The sequence below is a fragment of the Acanthopagrus latus genome, chromosome 2, assembly GCF_904848185.1.
Source record: "Acanthopagrus latus isolate v.2019 chromosome 2, fAcaLat1.1, whole genome shotgun sequence".
In the NCBI taxonomy this organism is placed as follows: Eukaryota; Metazoa; Chordata; class Actinopteri; order Spariformes; family Sparidae; genus Acanthopagrus; species Acanthopagrus latus.
In genome coordinates, this window is record NC_051040.1 from 16,258,432 (window position 1) to 16,280,437 (window position 22,006).

Sequence of the window (22,006 nt, forward strand, 5' to 3'; positions counted from 1 at the left end):
ATATATATATATATATATATATATATATATATATATATATATATATATATATATATATATATACACAAACCAGTCATACAGAGTATGCCTACATTTAGAACAACATATTTGTGTGTGTGTGTGTGTGTGTGTGTGTGTGTGTGTGTGTGTGTGTGTGTGTGTGTGTGTGTGTGTGTGTGTGTGTGTGTGTGTGTATTAATAACGTAAAAATCAAACATTTTTTCTTACATATAAATCTGGGCTGTAAAGTATACCCCCACAGCCCCCGCGAGGCAGGGGGACCCCACATCCCATATGGTCCCTGCCCCTGCCCACACCAAAAGACATTTTGATGAGTTATGCAAGGATGAAAGGCTATCACATGCACACAGTTCTAGACACTGCCAATGTGCAGGCAACACACAGGTTTCAGGGCATGCAAGAGGTGGCATGGAGGTTTGGGTTTTTACTTCCGCAAGAACTTTTGTTAAAATCCGATGGTGAACTGTATACATCAGCAACTGCTTTAGCAGACCAATACAAAGATGACTTGTCTGCGGATTTTCCAGAACAAGTTCTTTCATTTAGACGCGCATTCATGTCCACCATAAAATAAACACATTCTATTCATAAAGCACCACTCCATATTACCAAGTGTGCCTGTTGTAGCCATGGCTATTAAACTATTTCTTACTCTACCTGTAACTGTCACAAGCGCCAAAAGATCCTTCTCAAAACTTAAACTAATTAAGACATATTTGAGAGGCACCATGGCACAGGAGACACTGTCAGGGCTGGCCATATTGAATATTGAAAATAAACACGAACGCAGTCTGGACTTGAATAGGGTGGTATGGGATTTTGCTCATTGATACGCCAAAAGATCAAAGCATGTATACTCGCCTGCAAGCCTGTAATAAAACATGATGTCCTGCGAACTTGTATTCACAATTGACAATAATTTGGTTTTGTCCTCACAGTACAGTTGTGTAAAAATCTGAGTGGGCTTTTTACAGTACCTTTCATTATGAAATCATGCACTCTGCGACAATGAATAATGAGGAAGAGTCAAATGTGCAGGACCATGGACAGAGTCATAGACAGCTCCTCACATCATTACCGGCCACACGCACTAATGATGTGTATTTATGTGTAGCAGCAAAAACAAATGTGATTAAATGTGTGTTATAAATATATGTAATTGATGTTGTGTGCTCAAGCTCAAGGGGCCAAGTGTTGTAAAGTCTGCAATCTTTTCAGTGAAGACAGTCAGTAATGTTTTCATTCATTCAGTTGAATGTGTTTTTATGCTTTGGTCTGGTAGTTATTCTATATTTCATGTTGAATATATTGTCCCATCACATTATTTGTGCTATGATTTGCTCTCTGGTAAGGCTTCAACTGAATGAGGAAAAAAAAAAAGAAGTGTTTGAATTCATGTCTGATCAAACCAAATATTTGTCAGTGATAGTGAGCCAGAACATCTTTAATTTATAAAAGATTATAATTTTAGGAGTGTCTCTGAGGTTTAAATTCAAATATTGCACGAATTCTTAAGAACTGATGCTAAAGAGACTGCTGGATTCATTTCAAGATAACAACCTTTTTAAAAAGAAATGGGCCATTGGGGAAAATGGTTCTCTTGAAATCTCATAATCACGTAATATCAATGTTCCATTTTCCAGTGCATTGATCATACACCATCATAAATGTTATTGTTTCTGTGCCTCTGTCATATTTGCTGTGTTCGCACTCTTCTAGGGAGACGAAGAAGCGAGCCTGGGCCTTCCCATCAGCCCGTTCATGGACCGGTCGGCCCCGCAGCTCGCTAAACTACAGGAGTCTTTCATCACTCACATAGTGGGACCTCTGTGCTCATCGTACGACTCCGCTGCTCTCATGCCAGGACGCTGGGTTGACCCACCTGAGGGAGAGACAGAGCCAGAAGAGACAAAGGAAGGACAAGACACAGAGGAGGAAGATGAGGATATGGCAGAAGAGGACGCATCAATAAACTCTGACAACTCCCGTATGTCAACCTGTTAATAATTAATGTTGCAGAAAATATAATGTCCTGTTGCCTGGTGACACCCAGTGTGATTTGACAGGACCTGAAGAGTTATCTGATTTCTTTTTTTTTTTGCTTATTTCTTGGTGTGAAGACTGTGAATCAGTGCTGATTTGGTAGATTGAGATTCACGTGGTTAGTGTTCCACTCCTGCCTTATTTCCCATGTGAACCAACATTCATAGTTCTAACTGGTTTTCTTATCTTAAGGTTAGTCATCTTACAGCACCAGTGTTATTGAATAAAATGTGAGTTAAAGTAGCGGATGGAGCAGAAGCGTATGTATGTTTTCCACATGGTAGCAGGTTGAACACACTGTCGCTATCTTATGGAACTTTGTCCATTCAAATTAGTTTGAAGCTGAGCATAGATTTCAGGATTTCTTCCGTAAAATACTATTTATTAATCTTCTTTTTTTTTTTTTAAATAAACTGTTTAATTACATTTATTGGAAGGCATTTGTACAACTGGAGCTGCTTCAAAAGAATACCATCAGAGATTTTGAATATGAAAATAGCATTGACTAGCTAACATACTTACTGAATGGCCAATTTAGATAAATAGTTTGAGATTTAGCTAAATGCATTTATTTGCTTAGAGTTACTTATGAATAATAGTGCTCTTGTTTCTGTCAGTTAGCTTAGCTTAGCATAAAGACTGGAAATAAGGGGAAACAGCTAGTCTGCCTCTGTCAAAGGTGACCAAAAAAAAGAAAAGAAAAGAAAAATCTGCACACCAGTGCCTATGAAACCTGATTGCTGGTAGGGCGCATGACAAAAACGACAATTCTTTGACAGAAAATAGTGTTACTCTGCGCTTACTGGTCATATGTTGCGAACGGCATCACAAGCAAGCAGCCAGAAGTATAAATATACTCTTTGGGATTAAATTACTTACTGTAACCAGGTGCAGCGAGCTTGGTTGTCATAGTGTGAAGCCTGTGTAGGTCAAGCTTGCGAAGCCTTGAAGTGGCACGAGCCCTCGCGTCCACAAATCCTATAGAGGATAGCTCCTGGTTACCATGGAGACGACCAAATCCTTTTGCTGCAAGCACACATGCATCTCATGTATGTTATTTATTTGATCTGCAAATGTTACTGTCCAGGTGAGATTTAGTTTGTTTTTCTATTTATTAAACTTCACTAAGCTTAGCTATCTGTCTGCTGGTGAGCTCCATATTTATTGAAAATGTTCGTCATCGATTCTCTCATGTCACCTCTCAAGAGCTTGACTTACTGTTTCCTTTGTGTCCAACAGAACGGCAAGAAACCAAAAAGGTGAGCAGGAGGAAAGTGTTTTGCCAGATCACGCAGCATCTTCTGGAAAATCATGAAATGTGGAAAAGAGTCATTGCCGCAGAAGCCCAGGAGGAGGCCCAGAAAGAGGAGCCGAACTGCATCAGCACCACCGACCCAATAACAGCCATTCATGAGGAAGAGGAGGAGCAAGCAAGCAAAGACGAGGAGGAGGAGGAGTCGACCGACGTCCTTGACGAGAGGGAGGAGATGCCAGCTCTAGGGGAAGAGGAAATCCTTCCGCAGTCAGAGACTTCAGGGGAAAAAGAAGAGGAACCAGAGTGATGTTCTGAACACTGATCACCTCTTAAACCAGGAATCTGAACGTTGTCTGAAAATGTTTGTTTCTTTCCTAACTGATATGGTAGCCAGCACATCACTTTCGACACAACACTGTAGAAGATGTTTTGGGTAATATGTGCCTAACAATAACTGGGTTCTAGGACGGGGGTGGGGGGGAAGATGACGCATGCCCAGTTCATCTGACGAGCAAAAGATGAAGTGACTGAGAGTAAGAAGAAGAAGAGAGGAAAAAGAATGATTGGGACCGTATTTGTTTTCATTGTAGTGTTTGTTTGAGTCTGGATCTGGCACCCTGCCCCTCGCCCGGGCCGCCCATCCTGCACTTATGTGCCAACCACGCTGATTCACACATTCACTCCATCGATGAATAATACACTGTCACAGACCCTCCTTAACCCCCCCAACCCCACCATTCTTGTTGCTCCCATGCTCTCGGCACACTGTGGAGCCGCCCAGCTGGTGAGGATGTGCAACAAGCCCCTTCTCTTTGAAGACAATGGGATAAAAGCCAGGGAAAAAGCTGTGTCCACTGAGGCTCAGCCGAGTGGATTTCAGAAGGAGACGGGGAAAAAAAGAAAGGACCAGTTGTAGCACGTTGTTTATACAGACACACACACACACGCACGCACACACACACACAGTACACCACAGTACAGTAGAAATGCATTCCAAACACAGAACTGATGGGAAGTCAAACAAAGAACCCTGTCGCTGTTAAAGCTTTATTCTCGCTCAAAGAATAACATACAAACCAAGGTTTTGTTCGTGTCAAACAATGTTTGTCCCCAGTCGCATGTTTTCTCCCCGCCTCTTGTTACTCAGAGTCAGTCCAGCACAGCTACACGTGTCAAGGCCGCACAACTCAGGAACGCAGAAACCCGTAGAAAAAAAAGAAAAAGAAATGATTACTTAACTTGCCACTTGTTTAATATTTTCTGTCGTCAGTTGTTTTAGATGCTTCGAGATTCGATTACATGACAGAGACTATCGATCAGGTTATGCTGTATATTACAATTCTATTTTCATTCTCGTCTGCGCTCTAAGCTTCCTGATTGATCCCTGCTATAACTGAGCAGCAACCTTTCGCCTTTAAAACAAACTCACAAGACACCAAACTAGTTAATAAGGCAATGTGTTTTGTCACGTAAGTATCAGTTATGTCTCCTCCCAACTTGTTCACTAAATCTTTACGGGAACGCACGCACTAATGACAGGGATTCTTTCCTCTTTGCAATATAGTTTATAACCTGGTATGTAGGCCAAATGTTTGAGAAAGTAAAGTAATCCAGTAAGCCAGAGTGGCCCAAGCTCAGAGCTGACTCATGGCTCCAAATCACCTATTAGGATTTACGTCATTTAAGATATTCAATTTTTTTTTTGAAGAACCACCCTGTGGAGCCATTCAGGGGATGCAGTATACCCGCAATAATTTCAGTGAGAGACGTCTCGATCAGATCGAAGTCACATGCGTTTTCATTATCTTATTGCACAGAAAGGAAAGGGAAAACAAAGTAATGAGGAAAGTATATTAACCATTTCTGACCTAATGGAAACCAGCTTTCATAACAAAAGCTGTATAATTAATGATATATGATACAGATTATTAATTTATTAAATTAAGTCAAACGTAGGATTAATTGAATGCGAGCCTTATAGTTTAAAAATGCTGCTGTCTGCTTTCAGGGTTGTTTTTTTTTTCTTTTTTAACCTTCACTGAGTAGTAGTGGTCAGTCCTCAGTGAGAGCAAATTTTTAAAAAAAGGCAGAACGAGAGATGACGCTGACAAGGATGAGGAGAAAAACACTTGCATTCTGCTCAGCTTCGTGTCAAAGTAGCATATTTTTGGCCAGAAGTGCAACAGAAATCTGATCACAGGCCAGCGGACCCACCATCCCTCCGGATTTTTCTGCATCTGTACTCCCTGCTGATGACATAGCACAGAGCCTGACGGGTTGCCTTGCCGCTCTCCCTTTGATGTCCTCGGAGATTGAGATCAGTGGTGACGGAGGAAAGTGTGAACGAGGGGAACGGTCTCAGTAATGAGGCTCAGTAATGAAAGAGGAGGGAGAGGGAGAAGTCTTTTAGCTCGACTTATGAAGGGTCAAAGGGGTCTCAGATAGTTTTTCACATCGCAGCAGATTCCTTGAGATGTAACTCTTTGAAGATGAGCCAGTTCGGTCGGATTCAGAATCATGTGACGACCCACTGCATTTACAGGGATACGCAGTACAATATGTATGATCTGACACAGGGGAAGCGCTCTGTCAGATCCATGGATTTAAGGACGCTATGTGTCTTCACTTGCCGATATGTAGCAGGTGCTTTGCAAAGTGAACAAGGGCACATTTTGATACAATTGAAAGACTTTCTTGGATTTATGACTGCACTTTTTTAGAGACGCTGTCTGAGAGAAACAGTGCATTTGCGTGTTACTCGAGATGGTCCCCACTTTGAAGTTGGGAATTCTTTCTTCCCAAATCGTGATGTGGTAACAACTCAGATGACGTTCCCTAAAGGAACTTCAGTTTTGTTTCAGCTGACTTGTTATCAGGGATAAGGCTTGTAAAAACCCTTTCATAAATTATCTGGGTCCCTCTATGAGGACAGCAATGGGTTACAATTTCATTTAACAGTGAGAGCTGGTCACTGTGATCACAACCTGCGAAACATTTCCATTTTTTAACATGGACCAGAAAAGTCTGGTATGGAACCAGCAACCCAAAAGAGCCTAAGATAGAACACAAAACCCTTTATGCAAGCAGTCCACTACATATTCTCCGCACGCGAGATGAAAACAGACTGGGCGATCTCTTGAACAGGCTTGTTTGCAGACACTGTCCTAGGTTTTAACTGGCTGAACTTGCCCTACTGTGACCCAATTTCTTAACTGAATTAGAGTTCTGCTAACGTTAATGCTGTCTAAATCCTCAGCTGTATCCATTGCACTGTTATCAAAATGCCCACTGTGCAAAGGAGGGCTAAAATGTGCAACATAATACCTTTGACTGCTTATTACTTGCATTGGTTGAGCTTGTTTTCACTGCCATGAAAAAACAGAGCCTGTTCCAAGCAAAGCCTGAGCTCACTGTTTGGGTTAGAGTTCAAGTTGAAAGCCCTTAATAGGTGTTCAGAGTCTGATTTTCATGGTAGTTACTGCAGATATTCAAAGAAGGCTATATTGGGTTCTGTTTAACAATATGCGATACTCAAATTGAATTACTTATTTTTGCATTCAGCGACAGCATTAATGTGAATCAGACAGGAAGACCGTCCTGACCCCTGAAACTGTGTCTCACCTGCCGACACATATACTGTAGCACTCGCTGTCGTAGCAGATGAAGTCCCCCCCCTGCTGAACCAAATGTCTTCCAATAGCCTCTCCTCCCATTGGCTTTTCACGACTGCCTTGCAGCAGTGATCCGTGAGCTCGCACCTGATGCGTGACTGATCCACACACCTGTGGCTCATACAGGCCGGAGTCTCTCAGTTGAGCGTCTTCTGAAACTCTGTACAGCATTGTAGCTTTCAAACTTGAGTAATTCTAGAAAGTAAGCAAGAGCGTTAAAAAAGCTCAGACACTTGAGCACACACAAACGAGCTCCGCGCACTGTAAATACCCGACACAGTATATCGATAGCCTCCAATGCGCACACTTATTGCAATGGACTTTTTTTTTTCCTCTATGTTCGGGAATGTGTACCCGTTCTCACACTCGCTTCACTTATGTGCTTGAATTAAATGCGATCAGAGAATTCAGAGCTCACCGGGGACATGTTTTAGTCAAAATAGACGCTTCCCCCCTCTGATCTCCCCCTCCCAGCTCTGCCTCAATAACTGTGTACACTACAGAGCGGCAATCAAAGAGACTTAATCAAAGCTGTGACAGAATCTCGGGTCGCTATTTTTGTCGTAAACAATACAAAAACATTAGAGCTTGTGTGTGTGTTCGTGTGCGTATGCATGTGTGTGGCCAATTAGGGGGGTTTGATTGAAACATACAGTACAGGAGTGGTCAACCGGTCAAGTTTTCGTACAACTTTTTAAGATTTCAGTTCCCTTTGCAATGCAGTGTTTTAGCAGCTCTTTGCTTCCTAACTACAAAGCATGCACGCATATTTGCCGACAATTTTCACATGTAAGCAGCACAATTTTAGATGTTCTTTAAAAAGCCATGCCATTGTTTTTCATTCATTTCTCAGGAGTTGGAAGATCCAACCCAGTCACCAGAACAGATGTCGGCACTGTATATTTCTGCAAACCATGGATATATTGAAACATTTCTTTCAGTTGCAGTTCATGTTTGTTTGTTTTTTTCATTGAGTTTTCCATTTTTTCTTTTTGGACAAGGCTATGCTTCTGCCCTGTTTAGGTTTGAACATCACTCGGTTAGTGTAAGGAAAAGTTCACGTTTTGGCTTAGAATATTTGAATTTTGATCGCCACAAACGCTGCTGGAGATGTCCCGATTTACCCACCAAAAATATCCAGCGTAGCAATGTACAAATGGTGAAACGCCAACGTCCCATGTCAGAAATACCCAGTGGTTTCGCACTTACAAATGATACCTAGCTGATGACACATACAAATGTGGACCTATGAGTGGTTTGCAGTAACATTAACCGCCAACGTTTTATTTTGGAAAATCTGGCACAGTCTACCACAGTGAATGTTTGTCTGCATTTCAAGTATATAATCACCCTAAACGAAGAAGAGTTGTGTTTTCGTTACCTTAGAATGAGCCCTTTATGTCTACAGAAGAACGGTTCCTCTTTCCAAGGTCCGCCATGTTGTACTACCATGTTTGTACCGTAGACCAGAGCAGTCAAACCAAACACTGGATCTTGAGAGGACAGCTGTGGCGAGGGGTGTTCAGTTGGTTGCAAACTGCAGCCTCACCGCAAGATGCCACTAAATCCTAAACACTGGACCTTTAGGTGTAGCTTCAGGCCTAGTCCACATGTACAAGGTTATTTTTGGAAACAGTTTTAAAAATAATGACAACTAAAAAATAACGTCTAAAAATGTAGAGAGCTGAAGTCACACTCTTTCCGATGGACCTCAGAGGAGGTTTTTATAGAAATAAAAATGTGTGCAGTAGTAGTTTTATCTTTTAAAATAAATAGCATGTCACTTATCAGTGTCCAAAAGGCCAAAACCCATAGTGAAGCCTATGTTTTTAGAAATAACTCTTTACGTGTGGACAGGGCCTAATCTGAAAACTCTGCAAACCCTGCATTACTTTGTAACAACCCTGCAGCTTGCAGAAATCAAAGCAAACTTGATGTCTGTTGGGGTGGATTACATGCCTCAAACAACTTTCAGGTGTTACACATTGTCATCTTGTGGGAAAAATGAATGGAAACCAATGGATGCCTGGAGTGGCTGATGAAATACATCCAAGTCTGTGAAACGCAGCAGCATTGTTCGCTAAATGTGTTTCACTGGACTCGGACTGTTCAGAAGTTTCACGTCACTTTCACCTGACCACAGCCAACAGTGATGTCACAGTGTGTCATTGCGGCAAAGCCAGAAGTTAAAGCACTGGAGATCGGCAGAAATAAGGTTTTCAGGGAGTGTTAAGTTGCTTATAAAGATTAATCAAGTCTCTACTTTTTGGTCCTGGCTAGTATGCGCCATCTTCTGGCTTTCAACGATAGAAACATTTCTTATTTATTTTGAGTATATGAGGTAAGAAGCCTCGGCCACCAAAGCTCATGACATCTGTTTGGTTTCAAGGCATCATTACTACATGGGACAATGATTTGTACCAGGCATGAATACCATTTTACAATATTTTACACTTTAAAACGGGGATAGTAAACATCAAAAGTACAGGGTCTACGACTAAATTGTCTCAGTTTGTCAAGCCAGTATCAACGGTTTCTTTGAATTGACGAGAAGACGGGGATTGCTGCACACTGGATTAACTTGTGCAAACCAAAGAAATGTTTTGAACTCTGTGTTTCTTCTTCTTTTTTCTGTGATTTGCACAAAACAAGCCCTGTAAGGAGCACATTTACTTGCATCTTCTTCATCAAGAACCTGCTGAGGATGCCTGGATCTGCATATACTTTGCAACTCTCACATGAAGACAGGACAGATAAAAGCAACGCAAGGACCATGTCAGCATTCATGTGGAAGACTGGAGCTCACAGCGTTGTCCACACTGTTATTATTTCACTGCCGTGTCAATAGGCAGCGGTGGCTCTACAATGGAACTGACCAACTGCTCTGCTCGCAGACTGAAGCCCGTGTACTTTCTTTTGATGGTTCGAACCAAAAACATTCCTGTTTTGTATTGTTTGTTGCTTCAGCCAATTTTGAAAAGGCGGCTACGCTCCCGTGCCATACCATTTTCACATGTATGTATGTATGTATGTATGTACACATTGTTCGAATGCTTACATTCATCAGCTTTCCTTGTTTGTCACAAAGAAAACCAAAACAAACTTTTTTTTCACCACCTTCAAAGCAAGACAAACAAGACTGGTATGTTTTTATCTACTATAGCAGGCACTTCACAGACTCAATTCTTTTCTTCTCCAGTATCTTGCACTTAACACATGTAGCAATACCTACAGGATGGGGAAAATTGTGTGATTCACCAGTATTTGTTTAAGTGGAATATGACATTTTATTTCTAGATATTGTTTGACTTTGTATAAAAAAATATATACTGTACAGATTCAAAAGTATATTATGACGAAAAAACTTTTAGAAAAATATTTATTTTTACTGTTTTGTAATTTAGACACAATACTGTAGCTCCTCTATTGCCAGACTTACTGGAAGTGCCTCTCGATAATGTATTACAAAGTAACTATACAATATATTGGGATTATTAGACCATGTCACTAGCAGAGCAGTGTTGATGTTGTAATGTGAATATTGTTGAATAATAAGATTTATAAATGCTGCACAGGTGTCCGTCTTCTTCTTCATCCCTGGAGGGATTTTCACTACAACTTCTCATCAGACTTTTTTGTATTTTTAAACAAGATCTAAAATTACTAATGCAAATTGTAATACAATATCACTGTAAAATACAGTCATTTATTTTTGCTGGCAATTCATAACACGTGCTCTGTGTACTTGATCATTAACAAAGCATCTGGGTAGTTACTTATACCATTTCAAGGTTGTATCACAAGGCACAATCAACAAACAAACATGTACAAAGTTTTGCCGGCATACCAATAAAGTGTGTGGGTGTTTCAGAAGTGCATCAAACTCCAACAAAAACTGTCGTCTCTTGTTCCCAAATGTCCACTAAGTCAGAAACGTATTTAGTCCAAAACAACTTATTCCATGCATAAATGGTGTAAAATGGCTAAATACTGTGATCAGGGATGCTTTGTCATGGCCTTTTCCATCAAAAAGCTCCACTTATTTGGAAGCAGAAACCATTATCCCTTTACACTGGAGATCCTGAACTGGTAGTGTTTGATTGACAGGTCATTTTAGCAGATAAGAGATCATATGCCTACCCTAGAGCCCACAACAGCCAATTGGTGATGGTGTAGACAAGTGACCCACTCTCCCTTCTTTCACCTATCACCTGAGCCACATACCTGAGCTTTTGACAGTTTGGGGGAAAAATAAAAACATTTGAAAATAACTCGAAGACATCAGGCCCCAAGGGACAGAAATGGAAATTTTTTTTTTATTATAATATTCGAGTACACCCACACTGAAAGAGACATAGTGTCCCTTTACTGCATTTGTTTTGTGTCTTTTGCTCCTTTTGTGCCTCTTTGAAATACCTTTGTGTCTCTGTTGTCATATGATTGACTTTTGTAGTTGTAAGGTTAATACACTCTTAACCTTTTTAAATGTGCCCTTTGACCATACGTGCACATCACTTTGTCATACATAATGCAGTTAGATGTTCATTTTCATATTTTCTGCTTGGCTTAATCTTGTTTCCAATCAACCTTCTCACAATATGTGTAACAGAAGTGCAGCCAAGCACAAATCAGTAATGCTGTTCTGCAGAGAGCTGTTATTGTCAACAAAACAGATCATTTGAATCCCTACATTTGAAGTCAATTCACTGTGCATGTATCAGAGGACAGGACAGACTTTGGGCAAGATACTTCCAGTGAAAGGGCTAAAACAGTTTAAAGACATGGGCCGTCTCCTGCCTATCTGACATGGAAAAGCCACAAAACAGAAAGGACATGTAAACTTCCCACAGGAACCTGCAGCACTGGCAACCCTACAGCTGCAAGCACTGAGCCTTTGTGGCTGAAAGAATGAAGAATTTATTTGGAGTTGGAGAAGAAAGGCGGACAGGGGGCCACACAGAATCATGCACTACACATCCATAGACTGTACTGTACATGTGATGGGTAAGTAAGTCACAGCATGGCTTAGACATTACAGTTAGATATTATTAACACACGTTCATTGGTGGTTCAGGATCCGAATGTGCTGCTTGTTCTTGCCATTTAGTTGACCTCTAAACCCAGGGTTCAGTAAACATACAGATGTCATTAGCATATCATTATAGCTAGTTAATACTGATACAATCCTAATCAGCTTTAAAAAAAAAAAAAAAAAAAAGTACACCACCAGTATAGCATTGCAAATAATTATGGTATTTTTCATTGTCACCCACATTACCCACAATACAGCACGACAGACAACAATTTAGTCCGAGATCCTTGGGTGTTATGCTAGCGGCAGCTAATGAAGCCTCATGCCAAGCCTCCAGATGAGTTGAGGAGCACGCACCACCAGATTTGTTTCATTACAACATACCAGACTTTACCAGGTTCCCTCTGAGGGAACAAGGGTTTATGCAATGTGACTTTTTCCGGCACTTTTCACAAGGTGCCGTTACTCCTTTCTGCTCTCTCCAAATTATTCTGTGAAAAGTGAAAGTGCTGCATGTTGTTAAAGAGCTCACTCAAGCACTGGTGGTACAACTTCCCAAGATCTGTTAACAGACGCTGATGCTTAAAATCGTATTATTCATATTCAGTCGAATTCTTCAAGCTCCTTCTGATGAGCTATGAAATGCTAACAGCAAACAGCAAGAGACACACAGAGATGAGTTCAGTGTACAAGAAGTGACTGTCAGAAACACTATGCAATTTCTTCAGCATATTGACATATTGATCAGAGTATTAATTAAACTCCAAGCTGTTAAGTTTTATACAGGTGTGAAGGTGGTAGCAGCCAAGAATCCAGTGATTATGTCCCATTTGATGTATATTTATTAAGACAATGACAGTCAAGAAGTGGATAGTCATGCAATTTGATGACATTGAGATGTGCCCCCTTAGAATATATTTTGTTATATAATAGTAATATAAATGTGTAATGTTAAGTTTCATTTAGATTTAAGTTGAATGAAATATACATTCCTGACACTTCACTGGGTCTAGTATATTTATTTAGTTTTTTGTTCATAAAATTGCTTTTCATGCTGAGACGATTATAGTTTAGAGTTTAGATGTGTGCATAGTGTTTTTTGTTGTTGATGATGATATCTAAGCTTACAATGACAGTATCACAACATCAGTTCTTTGAGACTTTTGAAGGGTTATTTTTGTGCAGCTCCGGTGAGGAGGATTTGATAAATTGTCTGTGTGCTCTGTCTAGATCGAAAAGAAATCCCTCTGGTGATCTTGTTTTCATTGAAGCTGCCGTCTCTTTGAAGCACTCCTCGTCGGATCAATTTGAGCCTCAGCCACTGGAATTTGCTCCTGGGTGTGTAATAAAATGAAGAGACATCCTCTCCTTGCATCCATTGAGTGGACTAAATACATGAGATAAGTTGGTGCTGCATCGTGTTTTGATATTTACATTTTCCCCTTGGTCTTCATGATGCGTTAACTTTCAGTAACAAGGTTTGTGATATCTGCCACGAATATGGAAGAAGTGGAAAAAATCACAACTTTTTTCCCATCTGCTCAGACCAATCTCTCTCATGATCGCTCCCTCCCACGGTCTGTCTGTGCCCAAGACTATCTCAGAGATTCAACTCTCCGGATAATCCGTGCCCTTCTTAGATCTGAAGTTGAGGTGAGTGATTATGCATGGGAATCGAGCCTTGAGGGACAAAAGGGGGACCATTTCAATGACCTCTGCAATCTACGTCTGCATCATTTTCTCTCCATGTTGTCCTTCCATCGTATTTATTGCGAGCAAGTTTTTGTCAAAACCAGAAAACAGTGGATACATTTTAAAAAAACAAACACCTGTCTTACTTTGTATTGTCTGATGGGTCATTTCTCATGTAAATATGGAGTAACAATATTCAGGGAATGAGATTTAGCTCCTCGGATTTCAGTATTTGCAGAGAACTTCCGGAACTGCTTTAACATATTGTGGAAGCCAAGCACGTTTTACAAGTAAGTGGCATTTTCAGATTCAGACACTTCTGTGCAGACATTAATTAAAACAGCCCTGTAATCCCTTTTAAGCTCTCACCAATGGAAGGAGATGTGGACATAAGCTCTGAAATAAGATTTACCAGAGCCCTCTGACCTCACAGAGCATTCCTTGGATCTCACACTCATAATAGAGCTGATCCAGCTGTCTGACCGATGAGGAAGATGTAGAGGTGATAATTAAGGCCCGACCTGTGAGGTCCCTATTGTTTTTGTAGTGACGACTTTTTGTCCCAAATGATCGCATCTTCACTACCTGAACATACTCCAAAACTCACCAAACTTGGAAGATACGTCACACCTGCCGAAAAATTCCATAATCTATTGTCATCCTCAATTTCCACCACTAGGTGCCACTATAATCAAGGAAAGTGCGTTTTGGCTTACAATTCACAATTTCCATTTCATTTTCCCGCCCATTTCCGCCTACCGTTTTTTTTCCGCAAATTCGCGAAATGTCGCAAACCTACTTTTTCGAACTCCTCCCAGGCGATTTCACCGATTTGCACCAAACTTCTGTAGACCCTCCTGACAAAAAGTTATTAAAAGAACTTTGACATTCCAAACAATACTCAAGTTATTAAATGACAACTGTACATTTTGCTCAAAACACAAAGTGTTGCATATATCCACACTGTTCTGTCCGAATGACATGAAACTCAGGTCACTAATTCCCCATGAGCCACTAAGGCTCTGTGCAAAATTTTCACTCTTTGACTTGAAATATTTTATATCTCAACATCGGTTGGTTGGATTAAGACAAAACTTGGTAAAATTTTTGCCAATGCCCTCCTGAGGACAGCTGACAAAACTGTTACCAATCCGCCACTAGGTGGCACTTTGGTGGCAGTCTAATTAGATATTTGGCACTGTGCCCACACCATAACTATTATGTCAATAAAATTTATAGGCTTGGTATAGACTGGCCCCTGTAACTCACACCAAAAATGACCAAATAACTGCCACATAATATGGCCCATATTTATAAACCTTATATCTACTGTTCCCTAAATTCAGCTGAATTGTGTGATGTAGGCCACGCCAACTTTCGTGGTAAATTTCGATTCACAAAATCGCCAAAAATGAAAATTTTTGCAAAACTCCTCCTGGGCCATTTGACCGATTTGCACCAAACTTTGCAAGTAGCATCTCTGGATAAAACTTTCAAAACTGTTCCCTAAATTCAGCTGAATTGTGTGATGTAGGCCACGCCAAATTTCGTGGTAAATTTCGATTCACAAATAGCCAAAAATTAAAAACTTTGCAAAACTCCTGGGCCATTTGACCGATTTGCATCAAACTTTGCAAGTAGCATCTCTGGATAAAACTTTCAAAAGCTTTCACCTATGTCACACCGGGTGGCCGTGGTAGTGCAGTTCCTTTTGATGCTTCGCCATAAAACCATCAAGTCATTATAACTTCCACATACAATTTGCCATCTACTCCAAATTGCTCAAACATGTACAGGGTGTTGCCCTGAATACGTCTATGCAGCACACCCTAACGGCTGCATGCCCCGATGGCAGCATGCCCTGATGCGTGTGGACTGCGAGGGTCCATTCATGGCTGCTTGCAGCTTTAATTCCCATTGAAATGGTCAAAGCTAAAATGCTGTGAGCTATATGCCAATGTCAGCATGCTGAAATGCTCACAGTGACATGGCTAACGTGCAGATGTTTAGTATTTTTATCATCTTAGTTTAGCATGTCAGAATGCTAACATGCGCTTATTATCAAAAAGCATTCGAGGGATTGCAATTTTAAGACTTTTCTCATTCCCAGGTGGGCAAATTCAAAAACAAACATCCTTTACAAATGGCATTTACGTCATGTACGTAACGTCCTCATTTTGACACAAATTATGACCTTTTCCTTTAGGTTTTTGTGCCGCAACCCTTATAAATCTGTGGTCGTTTCACAACATTACCCACGTGTTAGAGAGGCTTCAGCAGAGGGGAGCGTGACAAAACAACATCAGTATTGGATGATCGGGTAATGAAATGGCTGTGGTGACACTGCATAAGAAGTCATCCACCAATATGATTATGATTCATCGTTAGGGCACGCAAATACTTGAACCAAAATTCAGCCAGCAGCCGTTCAAACATTTCACTTATTACCACGTGCTAACCTGATTGACTGGCATAGATTTCATTTACACCGGGGACATGTAACAGCTGAAATGGCCAATTTCATTCCCATCCGTTCCCAATGTAAGAAAATAGAAAATAATTATGTTAATTAACAGTTAATTGCTCTACATCAACAGCCTCAGTTGTAAATGGCTGCTGCTGATGTGAATTTATTATAAAATCTCAACCGAGATAAGAACCTTATATGTATATGTACATGGACTGGTACGCTCATAAGTACTGTAGACCTGCATAATTGGTTACAGCTTGGCTTGCTAGTGGCTTCTAATGTCCCATATCTTTTCCCTTGTGGACATGGCATGACTAAAATCAGGTATACATAGATATTATTAGAGTGATCAATTTAGTATAGTGCAAAAACACAAAGAGACGAACAGTACTGCATTTAAATGTAAGAGGCAAACCAGCTCAAATATGCTCAAACAGACAAACACACTAAATGAACCAGCAGCGAGGCTTGATGATGCACAGTCATGGTATCCTTCATGTGCTATCACTAACATGATTGTGTTTGTTGGATATGGGTCATCTCACTTATTAGCCATGTGAGAGCTGTTCCCTTCATGACTTCATCACTTTTAATTCCTCAGACTGCAGAAATACAGTCAAACTATTCAGTGTTTTCCGGCGAGTGAACACATGTTGAAACTGCCCTTTACAATGCTCTCATTATTCCTGCTGCATAGGACAATGATTATTTACATGAATGTAAAGCAGCACTGTGCTTGTTCTATGATTAGCCGTAATCTATATCTTAATCGCATGACAGGCCAAAGCCACAGTCACACCACAGGATTTCTTTTCAATGGAATTGCAACAGCAGTTCAGGCAAAATCACCCCAATCATTCCCAAGGCCTCCTTGGCAGCAGTGCACATGACATGGCATATGTTATCTGTTCTACATGATGTGTAATGATCTATCTATCATTTTCACTCAGCGCCAGGTAAAGATTTCATTCGGTGTGCTGAAAGGACAGGCAGGCAACAGTGTTTACAGGTGAGGATGCTACATGTACATGTTGTACCCTGTCCAACCATAAGGAATCATTACCACTGTATCCTTCATATTTCATGGACAACATGTCACCATAGCAACAGAGAAACATGCAAGATTTGTCAATTACCAGGCCTCACAGGACTGGCTGTTAACGAAGAGGCGCAAACCCCATGTTTCCTTATATCATTACGTGATTCTGAGAGGGCAACTCTGCAGAATTCTGTTTGAAAACCACTCCATTGTTTGGCTTTTTATCACACAGATTAAGTATTAATAATACAAATAATTCTCTCAGGGTTTATCCCTATTCAACGTACACTACAATCCTGTGATCTTTAGACATTTCATGTATAGAAATTCTCAAACAGACAGATTTATTGTATTATAGCATACAACCACTTAAAGACTTATTGAATTAGATATCAGCAGGCGATCAGAGGAAGGACAGAAAGAAATAAATGCAGACACACGACAGTTTGTCTGTACACTTTTTGCACCGTGCACCATCTGACAGTTGCAGTTGCCAATGCAATCAGATGCAGCGCAACATTGATCTGTCCTCCGACAGTAATCGATTCTGGAGGAAGAAGAGGAATATGACGGTGGATATAAAGACAGACAACAGGAGAAAAGAGTTGCTGCTCTGAGCGAACCAATGAGGAAATTCAATGTAGACACATTAACAAAATTAGTTAATTAAGAAGACTTGCCATTTGCTTGAGTTAGAACAACTTACTATGATGTGAGGACTAGTGTTTGTTACTCGGGATATCTACAGTGATCTGCATGAGGCACTCGTCAGTTGTATTGATCAGAAAGAGAACAATCGGGGCATATGTTGTTATTTTGAATGCGCTGTCTTGATTATCTGGCATCCTGTGTTACCATGGTTACAAGCCTGCTCATCATGGCAGGCTCCTCTGTGGGCAGGGGCTTTGAAGGCAGAGCTGCAGTGCAGCAGAGAGGAAGAGGGAGGGAACTGGGAGCTGTGTCATTCAAATTTTCTGACAAAGTCCACTTTTTTCTCAGAACTGCAGACCGCAGCTTTAATTAAGGATATTTACACATATAAAAACGATGAAATTATCTTTAAATGTGGTCAAACACGGCTATCACACACATAACAGCCCTGAAATTGCTGCAGAATGCTGTTAGTGGTGTTTTACCGTTCAATTTTACACGGCATCTTCTTAGTTAAAGGCTCAGTTTGTAAGAACGTTGATTTCTGAGCGTCAGTTTTGGATGAGTTAAGAAAGAGACTCAAAAATCATCACCATGTCTTCACAGTAAAGTTGCTAACCAGTTTGTGAAACAAATTGCTAGAAAGATATCTGTCAACAAACAGATTTATGTAACACCATAATACTTGTTAATGGTACCACTGAACCAATATTTATTTCACTGTTAATTGCCAGTAATTCTAACTAATTTATTACACAATTAACCTTGAATGTAACATTTTCACCTCAAAGTAAAACATGGGAAACTTATTATTATTTGGAAAAAATGTATTTCTGTAAAAAAAAAAAAAACGAAACACGGTTATTCAGATACTACTTTTTTGTATGTAAATACACTGTCTACTTTTCGAATTCTATGGATATTATGTGTATCCCAGAAAAGAGAAAATCTGTATCAGGGAAATTCTTCTCTTTTTTACAGTAGGAGCCACCTTTGTTACATGAGCGCCTCCCTGAAGGCAACTACTTAAGCCTCAGTATTTTCTGCAGAGCGATCCATAAACACAACTTTTGTGTAACTGACAATGAAAACAGCTCATTCCCATACAGAACTCATTACACTGTATACACTGTAAAGAATTTCACTGTAAAAAACAGTAAATTACTGGCAGCAGGGATGCCAGTATTTTACCATTATTTTACAATGCAACTATTGTTATCTATTTTACAGCATATTACCGTTTTTGAATTACAGTATACGACTGTATAATAACAGCGGATGTTGTGGTTATTTTACAGTGCATCGACTGCAATTTATCTAACAGTATAATACCGTTTTTCAGATTATAGTACATGATGGTAGGATAACTGGGTTATGGTAATTTTACAGTGCATCTACCATAATTTATTTAACAGTATATTAACATATTTTGGATCACAGTATAGTGTGGGTTATGGTAATTTTACAGTATATGCCAGTGTGTTACAAAATCTGTTGTTTTTGCATTCACATAAATCCTCACCAATTTAAAAACAAAGTATGCAGGGCTCCTCAAATACCCAGTCCTAGGCTACCACATTCAACCCAACAGCCAGTCAACATCCAAAAGACCTACAATAAGCACATAGCTTGGCTTTTTTGTATTTTACGAATGTCTTGCCTTCTAGAGCTTAGAGCGGATCAGAAACACATTTAGCAACAACATGCATTCATCACTGTTCATCTGTCTGTGCTCAGCTGAAGAAAAGTAGCAGGATAAGCTAGTGGAGGACACGGAGGAGGAGAGTAGCAAAGAGTGGACAGTGCAACGAGCGCTCACTCTGATACTGTTTTCAAGAACTAAGAACAGAGTAGAGCACTGTAACACCGTTATACTTATTCAACTGATAACTAATTTCACTTAACTTATTGAACTTAATAACGTCTACCAAACTGTCTGAGCTGTGTCTGCCTCAGTTTCTATCATCAACATAGGGTTTCTATGCATGCTGGCTCAATGAAGAGACATAATCATAACTGAATTGATAAAATTTTGTTGCTATTGCCAATCATTCCTAACCTCTGCCCTTGAATAAAAATCAGATACAGACCTTTAAGTAATAAGTTCGAGAACCCTGGTATAGCACACAAGTGCTCATTTGTACATCACACTTTGTAAGATTAGTAACACTGAGAACATTCGTATTACAAAAATGACAAGGTATTGCATTACCACATTTGAAAGAAACTGTCTCCAATAAAATCATTAGTGACACTTGTACTTGACAGTAGCGTTTTGCTGGTCTCCTCAGTCACCGATGACGAGTACCTGTAAATATATAAATAAATAAAATTAGCAACACAACATCTCTGGTAAAATATAAAAATATGAAAAACTAATGAAGGGAGAGAAAGAAACATAAAAATGAGGGGAGAGAAATGGGCCACTAAACTGTTCAAGGGAGAGACAAAATGGTTAAAGACAGGACGAAAAGTGCAAAGAAGAGAAAAGCAAGAGACAGAAAGGAGAGGGGGTGGTTAGTTATAGTTTAGGGAGGGTTACCTCTGGAAATCTAGTGTACAATGAAGTTAATGAAGTTAAATCAATAAATGATAAGATACTGACACATACATTTTACAATAAAAAAAACTTTATGAAGGTCAGCAACACCTACGGCTAATTGAGCTCAAGCTAGCTACAGAGCTTGCTTCACTTAGCTCTATTCAGCAACCTGAACTTGTGAAAAAGACCTAATGAAACATCTGAAATGTCAACAGTTCAATAATCACGGAGATGAAACAACACTGGATACAATTTTGGGAGATAAGCATAACTTTACCTGCTCTGTTGAACTCCACATGGACTTCTCTGGCTGGAATGACGGAGCTGTGCTCTCCAAAGTCATGTTCAGGAATAGCCAGTTAGGTTACATATTGTCACTCAAAAATTAGTAGATTGAAGAGTTTGATCGGTAAATAAGTGTTATCATCAAAATAGAAACATAAGTCCACAATCATCAGTAAGATGCTGATGGATAATGACTGGACTTGAGAAGGGATTAAAGAATAATATTATTTAACTTTTTCTTTTTTTTTACAATTATTTTAAAATACAGTAAAATACTGTTGTAATCCACCATAAATTTGCAGCAATGCATTACAATACTATTTTATGCTGTTCAATTAGTTATCTACTTTAATTGTTAAATGACTGATTTAACTGTTAATTTACATGTGGGGGATGAATATTTGACAGTGGTTTACAATTATTTTAAAATACAGTAAGATCCTGTCTTAATCCACCGTAAATTTACAGCAATGCATTACAAATACTGTTTCATGCTTTTAAATTACAGTTATCCACTGTAATTGTTAAACAACTGATTTAACTGTTAATTTACATGTGAGGGATGAATATTTAACATTATTTTACAATTATCATAAAATACAGTATACAGTAATCCACCACAAATTTGAAGCAATGCATGACAATACTATTTTATGCTGTTAAATTACAGTTATCTACTGTAATTGTTAAATGACTGATTCAACTGTTAATTTACATGTGAGGGATGAATATTTAACAGTATTTTACAATTATTATAAAATACAGTAGGATATTGTTGTAAATCCGCCGTAAATATACAGCAATTCGTTACAGTGTATCCATCATGTGGCTTTTCTAAATTGGTGTTTACAACAGAAAGTTAAAAGGACATAAAAGAAGGGACGTTTTATGAGACTGTGCTGACATGAGAAGAGAGAGGAGGTCTGTGCTGAATGACAAAGTTACAGAAGTCAATCCCCCAAATAAACTGCCTCTTTAATGAAAAGAGAAAAAGCGTATTAATTCAAAAATGAACCAAAGGGAAAATGCAAACTGAGTGACCATGACTCAGTGATCACATTTCTCTAAAGATGATTAAACAAAATTGGAGGGGGGGAAAAGGCTTCAAATTCAAATCTTACAGCAGCCTATTGACACAAGCATGACGCTGAAAATTAGAGAGGGAGGGAAGGGAGCGAGAGAGAGTCACACGGAGGGAGCGAGAGAGAGAGAGAGAGAGAGAGAGAGAGAGAGAGAGAGAGAGAGAGAGAGAGAGAGAGCGAGAGGTGGAGAAGCGGCTGTCTCTCAGTATACGTTTGTGTTTCT

The 22,006-nt window shown here is 39.7% G+C and overlaps 1 protein-coding gene and 1 long non-coding RNA gene across 6 annotated transcripts in view; one reads left to right on the forward strand and one right to left on the reverse strand.

Moving 5' to 3' along the window:
• LOC119011199 (cGMP-inhibited 3',5'-cyclic phosphodiesterase A-like) overlaps positions 1–10,560 on the forward strand; it is a 56,696-nt gene extending 46,136 nt beyond the window's left edge. For 4 of the 5 annotated variants that reach the window (XM_037084145.1, XM_037084170.1, XM_037084162.1 and 1 more), the window contains 2 exons: positions 1,741–2,008; positions 3,304–10,560. In XM_037084145.1, the coding sequence (XP_036940040.1) occupies positions 1,741–2,008; positions 3,304–3,626 (591 nt within the window). In that variant the 3' untranslated portion in view covers positions 3,627–10,560. The remainder of the gene's footprint in view (positions 1–1,740; positions 2,009–3,303) is intronic. The other variant, XM_037084150.1, reaches the window with a different exon arrangement.
• Positions 1,448–3,403, reverse strand: LOC119011230. The gene is made up of 3 exons (XR_005072144.1): positions 3,283–3,403; positions 2,944–3,090; positions 1,448–1,903 (listed from the first exon to the last, which is right to left on the reverse strand). It is a non-coding gene; the product is annotated as an uncharacterized LOC119011230 (long non-coding RNA).
• Positions 10,561–22,006: the final 11,446 nt, after the last annotated feature.